This window comes from Saccopteryx bilineata, chromosome 2 (assembly GCF_036850765.1).
Source record: "Saccopteryx bilineata isolate mSacBil1 chromosome 2, mSacBil1_pri_phased_curated, whole genome shotgun sequence".
In the NCBI taxonomy this organism is placed as follows: domain Eukaryota; kingdom Metazoa; phylum Chordata; class Mammalia; order Chiroptera; family Emballonuridae; genus Saccopteryx; species Saccopteryx bilineata.
The window spans coordinates 78,498,700-78,511,217 of record NC_089491.1 but is presented as its reverse complement, the minus strand read 5'-3'; the positions used below and the strand labels follow the sequence as shown (position 1 = coordinate 78,511,217).

Genomic DNA, 12,518 nt, shown 5'->3' with positions numbered 1-12,518 from the left:
TAAGTCATATATTTGTATCAATTTGACAGCTTAGCCTAGCCTAATTAACACAGTAGGCACATGACTATATACATCTGACATTGTTTGATATGCTAGTCATATATACAACTATTTTTTCCACAACAAATTGACTAAAGTTATTTCTAAAATTCCATCATTATAGCATTATGACATTTACTATAAAGAACACAATATTAAAAAGGTACAAATTTCAAATTTATGTCAAATAGGAATCTATAATCCATTTTCAAAAATTTATATAGATGCAGAAAATAAAAAAATAATTAAATCTTTTATCTAGTTTAACTTTCACTTTTAGTCATTTAATAAAGCAAATTTATAATAATAAACAGCCTAAGATCAAAGTTCTCATGCAAGAAAGGTAAACAGAATCAAAAGCTAGAAGAGAATAGTTGCTAAAAAAGACACTCCTTTTCACCCAGAAAAATTATAGATAACTTAGCCCATAATACGTGAATGGATACAAAATGAACTGAAATATTATAGCATGATATAAGCTATTCTTATAATAAATTTCTTTTACCTTTATTTTGAAGATGTTTATACCTTGAAAATGGTTTCACTAACCATATGGATTTTTGCAGTGATAATATACTGATTGTATAAATCATACAAAACAATATATTTATAATTATATAGTCAATATATTATATATTTATTACATAAAGTTATATATATTAGTATAATTTACTGATTATACATAAAAGATAGGATGTGCTAATTCAAAAAATACAAACTCTCAGGCCCTGGCCAGATGGCTCAGTGGTAGAGCATCGGCCTGGCGTGCAGAAGTCCCGGGTTCAATTCCCGGCCAGGGCACACAGGAGAAGCGCCCATCTGCTTCTCCACCCCTCCCCCCCTCCTTCCTTTTTGTCTCTCTCTTCCCCTCCCACAGCGAGGCTCCACTGGAGCAAAGATGGCCCAGGCGCTGGGGATGGCTCCTTGGCATCTTCCCCAGGCGCTACAGTGGCTCTGGTCGCAACGGAGTGACACCGCGGAGGGGCAGAGCATCGCCCCCTGGTGGGCGTGCTGGGTGGATCCCAGTCAGGCGCATGCGGGAGTCTGTCTGACTGTCTCTCCCCGTTTCCAGCTTCAGAAAAATACAAAAAAAAAAAAAAAATGCAAATTCTCAAAAGATCAAACAGAATCATCGTTATTGTTGATATTTTTTACAAATGAAACCATTTGAAAATTTGTAAGTTTCAGGAGTGAATGATGGCCCTGGCCAATTACCTTAGTGGTAGAGCATAGGCCCCATGTGAAGATGTCCCAGGTTCAGTTCCCAGTCAGGGCACACAGAAAAGAGACCATCTGCTTCTTCACTCCTACCCCTCCCCTTCTTTCTCTCTCTTTCTCTTTCTTCTCTTCCAATAGCCATGGCTAGAATGGGTTGGGTGCTTAGGATGGCTCCATAGAGCCTCAACCTTAGGCAGTAAAAATAACTCAGTTGCCAGACCAACAGATGGTCCTAGAAGGGCAGGATATCCTCCCTAGTGGGCTTGCCGGGTGGATCCCAGTCAGAGCACCTGCAAGAGTCTGTCTGTCTCCCTTCTTCTCACATAAAGAAATAATAATAATAAAAATAATTTAAAATTTTTAAAAAGAAATGAATGAGGTCCTGGCTGGTTTACTCAGTGGTAAAGCATCAGCCCGGCATGTGGAAGTCCCAGGTTCAATTCCCAGTCAGGGCACACAGGAGAAGTGCCCATCTGCTTCTCCACACCTCCCCCTCTCTTTCCTCTCTGTCTCTCTCTTCCCCTCCTACAGCCAAGGCTCCATTGGAGCAAAGCTGGCCCAGGTGCTGAGGATGGCTCCATGGCCTCCAACTCAGGCACTAGAATGGCTCCTGCAGCAATGGAGCAATGCCCCACATAGGCAGAGAGCATCACCTCCTGGTTGGCATGCCGGGTGGATCCCTGTCCAGCACATGCGGAAGTCTAACTGCCTCCCAGATTCTAACTTCAGAAAAAATACAAAAACCATTGAAAATAAAAAAATAAATAAAAAGAAATGAATGATAATTGCTAAAAATAAAGGGTAAAATTCTATAAAACAATAAATAATTGCTTCATACTACTATAAAACTATAACACCATCTTAAGACTCTTAATGTATAAATAACACAGCCTATTAATTCAGAAAACAAATAACTGGCTTCAAGCAAAGTATAATAAAGAATAATACAACTATAGTAGTTTCAAAATAGTAATAGCTTGACATAATGACTGTCTTAATGAGCACTATATTGCAAAAAAAATAAGTTAAAATAAGTATAAAGATCTACTACACCTAAAAGAAACATAGTATTTTAAGCATTTTCTATTATAACACCAACCTGTTCCAATTCTTGTATTTTAGCATCCTTGACTTGCAGAATTTCTAAAACTTTTCTGTCTTTAGCTTCAGATTTCTGTTTTTCTCTAAAAACAAAAAATATGTATAATCATTGAGAGTTTATTTGTCATAATTGGTAGTTAATCCTTTAAATTTTCACATCCTGAATAATGTCACTTTAAAACATAGAATATTAAGTTATCTGGGGTTGACAGCCTTCTCCAAATTAACCAGAAACCATATAGCAAGTGACAACAACTTAGAACTACTCACAACTAAAACAACTTCACATTGAAAACAATTTAGTTTCCAGATTTAGATGCATGATCAAAATAGTCAAAACATGTTTATTCTTCATTTAAATAACCATTGTAGCACTAATTTAAAATAATACATAAATGTCTTGCTAATAAATGCAGAGAAATATATTAAGAATAAAATATTAATTACTTTCAAATAAGAGCCTCAAAAGGGAGCAAGCTAGAGACTTACTAACTACCAACATTAAATAAATGGGAGAGAAGTATATTGGACACTTATTTGCAATTTTTGAAAAAAATTTAAACAGGTAAATAAATAGAAACGTAGCAAAATTGCTCATGATTCACAAAGTGTACAGATAATGAAAAAGAAAAGAACTGTCACATGAAAAAGAATGAAATGAAACAAAGACCTTAGAAGGCACAGAGGAATATTGGAAAGCAATCAAAAAAGCATACCACTGGTTATAAGAGATAAAGTCAAGATAGCACATTAAAAAAATTTAGACTTGCAACAAGCTAGCATAGTGAGTTCTTACTTTGAGGCACTTCCATATTCTCTAAATTGATAATACCAGTAAGAAAACAAAGAAGAAAAATATTAAGGAGACACAGCCACATCTCTGAGGATCACAAACTAAACAGAAATAAAATGCTATGGATGGGGATGATGCAGGCTAAGGTGGAAAAGAGCTTGCCTCATAGGGCTAATGGGAAACAAATGTCCTGCTCAATATGTAAAAGCATAGTCAGGCTCACTGTTTAAAACCAGTGACTAGGTGGGGTTCCCAGTTCCTGAAAGAAGGCAAAAAAACTTCTACCCATCCTTGCTTGGAACTTAGTCTTATTTATATGATAGCCCAGAATGGCAAAAGTTGATAAATACAGCATCCCAATCAGGAGCTGAACCAAAACACCCTAGGCTCAGGTACTAAACATAGCAAATCATCTTGTCACTGTTAGCTAAGATTCACTTACTAGGATTACAAATTCTATTTTAAGAAGGGAGAATGGAGTGAGGGTAACAATTTAGTAGCAAGTATAAATTTTCTAGAGGAAAAAAGGCATTAAACAAGAAAGGGTGGTGAGAAAAGAGGAGAAAGAGAACAGTAAGAGCAACCCTCCCACACAAAATGTATCCACACACACACAAAAAAAAATTCAAAACACATGAAGAAAACACACACTATAAACCCACCCAAACACAACACATGCATACAACCCAATAATGTGAAAGAGCAATCACCTAGAGAAAATAAAAATAACAAAACACACTGAAAAAGATTTTGAAATAATAATCTTTAAAGATATAAAAGAACAACTAAAATTAAAATAGAAAACAAAACAGGTAGATCTAAAATATCTATTAGGCCCTGGCCAGCTTGCTCAGTGGTAGAGAGTCAGGCTGGCATGTGGAAGTCCCAGGTTTGAATCCCAGTCAGGGCACACAGAAGAAGCGCCCATCTCCTTTCTCTCTCTCTCTTCCCCTCCCGCAGCCAAGGCTCCATTGGAGCAAAGTTGGCCCAGGCACTGAGGATGGCTCCATGGCCTCTGCCTCAGGTGCTAGAATGGCTCCAGTTACAACGGAGCAACACCCCAGATGGGCAGAGCATCCCCCTACTGGGCTTGCTGCGTGGATCCCAGTCAGGCACATGCAGGAGTCTGTCTCTCTGCATCCCCACTTCTCACTTCAGAGAAATACAAAATAAATAAATAAATTTTTAAAAATCTATCAAAAATCTTACAAATAAAAATATAATCAGGACAGAAGATGGCAGCGGAGTAGGCGGACGCACAGACGCCCAGCTCTCAACACCAAACTGGAATACAAATCAATTTAGGAAAAATCAGCATGAAAAACCAACACTGAACTGCAAGAACAGCTCTCAAAAACCAAGGAGCAAAGAGGAAGCCACAATAACCCTGGTAAGGAGTGCCTGAATCTCCTCGCTTACAGGAACGGAAGGGGGGGGGTGAGGCTGAGAGCCCAGAGAGAATTTCACAGAGGAAAAAGAGCAGAAACTACTGCTCACAGCCACTTACCTGGCGACCAGGGAGCAAGGTGGGTTGAAAAGACCAGCTTATCTCCCAAGGGGAAAGGACAGGGAGAGGGACAGACTGTGAGGGGCTAAGGTATGCAAGAAATGAAATAAAAAAGCTGACTCATTCGTGCTGGAGGCGGCCATAGCTGGGGGAGGGACTGAACCTTTCACAAAACAGAGCTGAAGTGCTTCCGGATCAGAGATCTCTGGACATCTATCCAGCTCCAATCAGCTCAACAAGACACAGCTGAAAACAAGAAGTGGGGAGGAGGGGCAGTAACTCAGGTCTCCATGGAGATCTGAGATACACCTCCCCCTACTGAAGCTGAGAAAAAACCCTGCCCCCAGTGAGATTAGTTGGTGGAAGAGACCTTCAGCGTCTCAGGTTACACCCACAGCATTCATGGTTACAGTTTCAAGGAAGCCCCCTGCTGAGATCAGTTAACAAGACTATCACCTGTTAAGAAAACAAACAAATCAAGACTTCAAAGCTGCCCAAATCCGAAAGTGGATTACAAATAATAGCTGATACCAACCCAAGAAGACCTAGAAATAACACAACTGAAAACTGGAGGCAGACAACACCAAGCCTAGACTCAACCAACTCTACAAATAAAACAAAAAAAAGAAGATGAGAAGACAAAGGAGTGCAATCCAAATGAAACCACAAGAGACACCTTCGAGAGATGAACTGAGTGATATGGAAATAATCAAACTTCCAGATGAGGAGTTCAAAATAATGATTGTAAGGATGCTTAGGGATCTTAGAACAACAATGGAGGGGCAGTTTGAAAACCTAAATAAAGAAATAGCAAGTATAAAAAAGAATCAGTTGGAGACGACAAATACAATATCAGAAATAAAGACCACAATGGAAGGAATTAAAAACAGGATAGATAAAGCAGAGGATCGAATCAGCGAGTTAGAGGACAACTGGAATGAAGGCATGAAAGCAGAGAAGAAAAGAGAAAAAAGACTCAAAAAGTCAGAGGAAACTCTTAGAGAGCTCTGTGACAACATGAAGAGAAATAACATCCGCATCATAGAGGTTCCTGAAGAAGAAGAAAAAGAATAAGGGATAGAGACTTTGTTCAATCATATCATAGCTGAAAACTTCCCTAAATTAATGCAAGAGAAACTCTCGCAAATCCAAGAAACACAGAGGACTCCATTAAAGAGAAACCCAAAGAAACCTACACCAAGACACATCATAATTAAAATACCAAAGCTAAGCGATAAAGAGAAAATATTAAAAGCTGCAATAGAAAAAAAAAGTTATCACCTACAAAGGAGCCCCCATAAGGATGACATCTGACTTCTCAACAGAAACACTTGAGGCCAGAAGGGAATGGCAAGAAATATTCAAAGTAATGCAGAACAAGAACCTACAACCAAGACTACTTTATCCAGAAAGGCTATCGTTTAAAATCGAAGGAGAAATAAAAAGCTTCCCAGACAAAAAACAACTCAAGGAATTCATTACAACCAAACCAATGCTGCAGGAAATATTAAGGGGCCTGGTGTAAACAAATCAAAGTGGGAAAAAAATACAGAAAAAAAAAAAAAGGAATACACCTTTAAAGAAGAAAATGGCAATAAACAACTACATATCAAAAATAACCTTAAATGTAAATGGATTAAATGATCCAATCAAAAGACATAGGGTAGCTGCGTGGATAAGAAAACAGGACCCATACATATGTTGTCTACAAGAGATACACCTTAGAACAAAAGACACACAAAGATTGAAGGTAAAAGGATGGAAAAAAATGTTTCTTGCAAATGGAAATGAAAAAAAAAGCTGGGGTAGCAATACTTATATCAGACAAATTGGACTTTAAAACAAAGGATATAGTAAGAGATAAAGAAGGCCACTACATAATGATAAAGGGAGTAATCCAACAGGAAGATATAACTATTATAAATATCTATGCACCTAATATAGTAGCACCTAAATATATAAAGCAGACTTTGATGGATTTAAAGGCAAGATCAACAGCAATACTATAATAGTAGGGGATTTCAATACCCCACTAACATCACGAGATAGATCCTCAAGAAAGAAAATTAACAAAGAAACAGCAGACTTATTGGAAACACTAGATCAACTCAATTTAATAGATATCTTCAGAACCTTTCACCCTAAAGCAGCAGAATATACATTCTTTTCAAGTGCTCATGGTACATTCTCTAGGATAGACCACATGTTAGGGCACAAAAGTGCTCTCAACAAACTTAAGAAGACTGAAATCATATCAAGCACTTTCTCCGATCACAACGGCATGAAACTAGAAATGAATCACAGCAGAAAAGCTCAGAAATTCTCAAACACATGGAAACTAAATAGCAGGGTGTTAAATAATAAATGGATTAAGAATGAGATCAAAGAAGAAATAAAAAAATTCCTAGAAACAAATGAGAATGAGTATACCACAACTCAAAATTTATGGGACACAGCAAAAGCAGTGCTGAGAGGGAAGTTCATAGCACTACAGGCACACTTTCAGAAGCTAGAAAAAGCTCAAATAAACAACTTAACCCTGCATCTAAAAGAATTAGAAAAAGAACAGCAAGTAAAGCCCAAATGTAGTAGAAGGAAGGAAATAATAAAGATCAGAGCAGAAATAAATGACATAGAGGCTAAAGAAACAATACAGAGGATCAATGAAACTAGGAGCTGGTTCTTTGAAAAGGTAAACAAGATTGACAAATCTTTAAGTAGACTCACCAAGAAAAAGAGAGAGAGGACTCAAATAAATAAAATTAGAAATGAGAGTGGAGAAATAACAACTGACACAACAGAAATACAAAATATTGTAAGAAAATACTATGAAGAACTGTATGCCAAAAAACTAGACAACCTAGATGAAATGGACAAATTCCTTGAAACATACAATCTTCCAAAAATCAATCTGGAAGAATCAGAAAACCTAAACAGACCGATTACAACAAATGAGATCGAAACAGTTATCAAAAAACTCCCAACAAAGAAAAGTCCGGGGCCCAATGGCTTCACAACAGAATTCTACCAAATATTCAAAGAAGAACTAACTCCTATCCTTCTCAAACTATTTCAAAAAGTTCAAGAGGAAGGAAGACTTCCAAGCTCCTTTTATGAGGCGAGCATAATTCTGATTCCAAAACCAGGCAAAGACAACACAAAGAAAAAAATTATAGGCCAATATCTCTGATGAATATAGATGCTAAAATCCTCAACAAAATATTAGCAAACCGGATCCAACAATATATGGAAAAATTCATACACCATGATCAAGTGGGATTTATTCTGGGGAGGCAAGGCTGGTACAATATTCGTAAATCAATCAATGATATTCATCACATAAACAAAAAGAAGGAGAAAAACCATATGATAATTTCAATAGATGCAGAAAAAGCATTTGATAAAATCCAGCACCCATTCATGATCAAAACTCTCAGCAAAGTGGGAATACAGGGAACATACCTCAACATGATAAAAGACATCTATGAGAAACCCACAGCCAACATCATACTCAATGGGAAAAAATTAAAAGCAATACCCTTAAGATCAGGAACAAGGCAGGGGTGCCCCCTTTCACCACTCTTATTTAACATAGTCCTGGAAGTCCTAGCCACAGCAATCAGATAAGAAGAAGAAATAAAAGGCATTCAGTTGGAAAAGAAGAAGTAAAACTATCATTATTTGCAGATGATATGATATTGTATATAGAAAACCCTAAAGTCTCAGTCAAAAAACTACTGGACCTGATAAATAAATTCAGCAAAGTGGCAGGATATAAAATTAATACTCAGAAATCAGAAGCATTTTTATACACCAACAATGAACAGTCAGAAAGAGAAATTAAGGAAACAATCCCCTTCACAATTACAACCAAAAAAATAAAGTACCTAGGAGTAAACTTAACCAAGGAGACTAAAGACTTGTACTCGGAAAATTACAAAGCATTGATAAAAGAAATCAAGGAAGATACAAACAAATGGAAGCATATACCGTGCTCATGGTTAGGAAGAATAAACATCATTAAAATGTCTATATTACCCAAAGCAATCTATAAATTCAATGCAATACCAATTAAAATACCAATGACATACTTCAAAGATATAGAACACATATTCCAAAAATTTATATGGAACCAAAAGAGAACACGAATAGCCTCAGCAATCTTAAAAAAGAAGAATAAAGTGGGAGGTATCACACTTCCTGATATCAAGTTATACTACAAGGCCGTTGTACTCAAAACAGCCTGGTACTGGCATAAGAACAGGCATATAGATCAATGGAACAGAACAGAGAACCCAGAAATAAACCCACAGTTCTATGGACAACTGATATTTGACAAAGGAGGTAAGGAAATACAATGGAGTAAAGAGCGCCTCTTTAACAAATGGTGTTGGGAAAATTGGACAGGTACCTGCAAAAAAATGAAACTAGATGACCATCTTACACCACTCACAAAAATAAACTCAAAATGGATAAAAGACTTGAATGTAGGCCGTGAAACCATAAGCATCTTAGAAGAAAACATAGGCAGTAAGCTCTCCGACATCTCTCGGAGCAATATATTTGCTGATTTATCTCCATGGGGAAGTGAAATAAAAGACAGGATGAACAAATGGGACTATATCAAACTAAAAAGCTTTTGCACAGCTAAAGACAACAAGAACAGAATAAAAAGACAAACTACACAATGGGAGAACATATTTGACAATACGTCTGATAAGGGGTTAATAACCAAAATTTATAAAGAACTTGTAAAACTCAACACCAGGAAGACAAACAACCCAATCCAAAAATGGGCAAAAGAGATGAATAGACACTTCTCCAAAGAGGACATACAGATGGCCAATAGGCATATGAAAAAATGCTCAACATCACTAATCATTAGAGAAATGCAAATTAAAACCACAATGAAATATCACCTCACACCAGTCAGAATGGCGCTTATCAACAAAACAACACAGAATAAGTGCTGGTGAGGATGTGGAGAAAAGGGAACCCTCCTGCACTGCTGGTGGGAATGCAGACTGGTGCAGCCACTGTGGAAAACAGTATGGAGATTCCTCAAAAAACTGAAAATCGAACTGCCTTTTGACCCAGCTATCCAACTTTTAGAAATATACCCCAAGGACACCATAGAACGGCTCGAAAAGGAGAAATGCACCCACATGTTTGTGGCAGCATTGTTCACAATAGCGAAGATCTGGAAACAGCCCAAGTGTCCATCAGAGGATGAGTGGATTAAAAAGCTTTGGTACATATATACTATGGAATACTACTCAGCCATAAGAAATGATGACATCGGATCATTTACAATAACATGGATGGACCTTGACAACATTATACGGAGTGAAATAAGTAAATCAGAAAAAAAACTAAGATGAATCCATACATAGAAGGGACATAAAAATGAGACTCAGAGACATGAACAAGAATGTGATGGCAACAGGGGTGGGGGGTTGGGGGAGGGGGGATGGGGTGAAGAAGGAGAGAGAGGTTAGGGGAGGGGAGGGGCACAAAGAAAACCAGACAGAAGGTGACAGAAGACAATTTAACTTTGCGGGAGGGGTATACAGCACAATCAAATGTCAAAATAATCTAGAGATATTTTCTCTCAACATATGTACCCTGATTTATCAATGTCACTGCATTAAATTTAATTTAAAAAAATTAAATTAGAAAAAAAGAAAAAAATATATAATCACTGAATCAACAAAACAATTTAATTTGCTAAGCTCAAAACTAGATACAAAAAGGCAATTAGTGAAATGGAGAATATTAATGAGGGATTTATCCAGAATACTGCATAGAAAAATGATTAAAAATATTAAAAAAATTAACACATGCAGGTTTCTCTAGGAAATTCCAACATATGATAAAGAGTTGTGGAGACAATAATCGGGTAAAATACAAAGCATTATTTTTTAGAAGTTAACTGCTGAGAATGTTTTAGAATTAAACAGAATTTTCAGATGGAAAGAGTATCTACCAAAATAAACATAGTTATTAATAGAATATTACCAAAGGAAAGAAAAATAAACCCCATAGCTACACATTAATTTATCATTCACTCAACAAGTATTTATTGAGTGCTTATTATATGAGAGGTGCTGTCCTAGGGGGTAGACACTGCAGTGATCAAAATAAAGCAAGTGGTTGCCTTCATTGAATAAACATTCTAGTTTATGCATACTAAACACAAATGATAAATAAGTAAACACACTATATGTCAACTGGTTATAAATATAACAAGAAAAACAGGGTAACAAAGAAAGAGATGTCTAGTCTTGAAGAACTGGGGAGTAAAAGGAAAACTGTTGCTATTTTTAATAGGATAATTAACAGATGTTTGAACAGAGATCTAAAGTAAGGAAGTAAAAGTCATAGAGCTCTCAAGAAGAGTTTTTCAAAACTGCAATGAGATACCACCTCACACCTGTTCGATTAGCTATTATTAGCAAGACAGGTAATAGCAAATGTTGGAGAGGCTGTGGAGAAAAAGGAACCCTCATACACTGTTGGTGGGAATGTAAAGTAGTACAACCATTATGGAAGAAAGTATGGTGGTTCCTCAAAAAACTGAAAATAGAACTACTTTATGACCCAGCAATCCCTCTACTGGGTATATACCCCAAAAACTCAGAAACATTGATACGTAAAGACACATGAAGCCCCATGTTTATTGCAGCATTGTTCACAGTGGCCAGGACATGGAAACAACCAAAAAGCCCGTCAATAGATGACTGGATAAAGAAGATGTGGCACATATACACTATGGAATACTACTCAGCCATAAGAAATGATGACATCGGAACATTTACAGCAAAATGGTGGGATCTTGATAACATGATACGAAGCGAAATAAGTAAATCAGAAAAGACCAGGAACTGCATTATTCCATACGTAGGTGGGACATAAAAGTGAAACTAAGAGACATTGATAAGAGTGTGGTGGTTACGGGGGGAAGTGGGGAATGGGAGAGGGAAAGGGGGAGGGGGAGGGGCACAAAGAAAACAAGATAGAAGGTGACAGAGGACAATCTGACTTTGGGTGATGGGTATGCAACATAATTGAACGACAAGATAACCTGGACTTGTTATCTTTGAATATATGTATCCTGATTTATTGATGTCACCCCATTAAAAAAATAAAATTATTAAAAAAAAAAAGTTTTTCAGGCCATGGGACCAGAAACAAGTAGGCAAGAACATAATTGGTATATTTAAAGAATAGCAAAAGAGTAAATATATGTCCCCTTGTACGGAAAGGGGAGAACGGTAGATGAGGACAGAGAGATCACTGAGAATAAAGTAATATATGGTCTTCTAAGCCTTATGAACATTGCATCTGACCCTGGGAAGACAGAGAATAGGTTTGAGCAGAGAAATAACATAATACAAGTTATTACTTTATGAGTATCATACTGACTCTTAGATTGAGTCCAGACTCTAAGATCAAGAGTGGAAGCAGAGAGACAGTTGGAAAGCAAATGAAATAACTCAGGTGAGAAATAAAGATGAATTGGACAAGTTCAGTAGGTGTAGTAGTATTGAGGAGTGATAAAATTCTTGGTATTTTGAAGGTAGCGCTAACAGGATTTCTTGATACATTAGATACGAGATTTAAAAGAAAGAAATCAAGAATGTTTCCAAGCCTTTCATGTGAGCAACTGGAAAAATATAGTAAACATTATCTGAGATATAGAGGATGAGAGTAAGGAACATTAAAATGTGGGATTTGGACATTACATTTGCGATGCCTTCCAACAACATCCAATCATACATACAAAACATAGCTGGATAAGTCTGGAATCAGTCAAGAAGTAAAAATGCGACAGATTAAACTTTAAGAGTCATCCAAATA

General features: G+C 36.9%; 1 protein-coding gene across 7 annotated transcripts in view; it reads right to left on the bottom strand.

Annotated features, from left to right (window-relative positions):
- The window catches only part of CNTLN (centlein), a 363,805-nt gene that overhangs the window by 282,518 nt on the left and 68,769 nt on the right, over positions 1-12,518 (bottom strand). For all 7 annotated transcript variants that reach the window (XM_066257308.1, XM_066257310.1, XM_066257311.1 and 4 more), the window contains exon 3: positions 2,357-2,441. In XM_066257308.1, the coding sequence (XP_066113405.1) occupies positions 2,357-2,441 (85 nt within the window). The remainder of the gene's footprint in view (positions 1-2,356; positions 2,442-12,518) is intronic.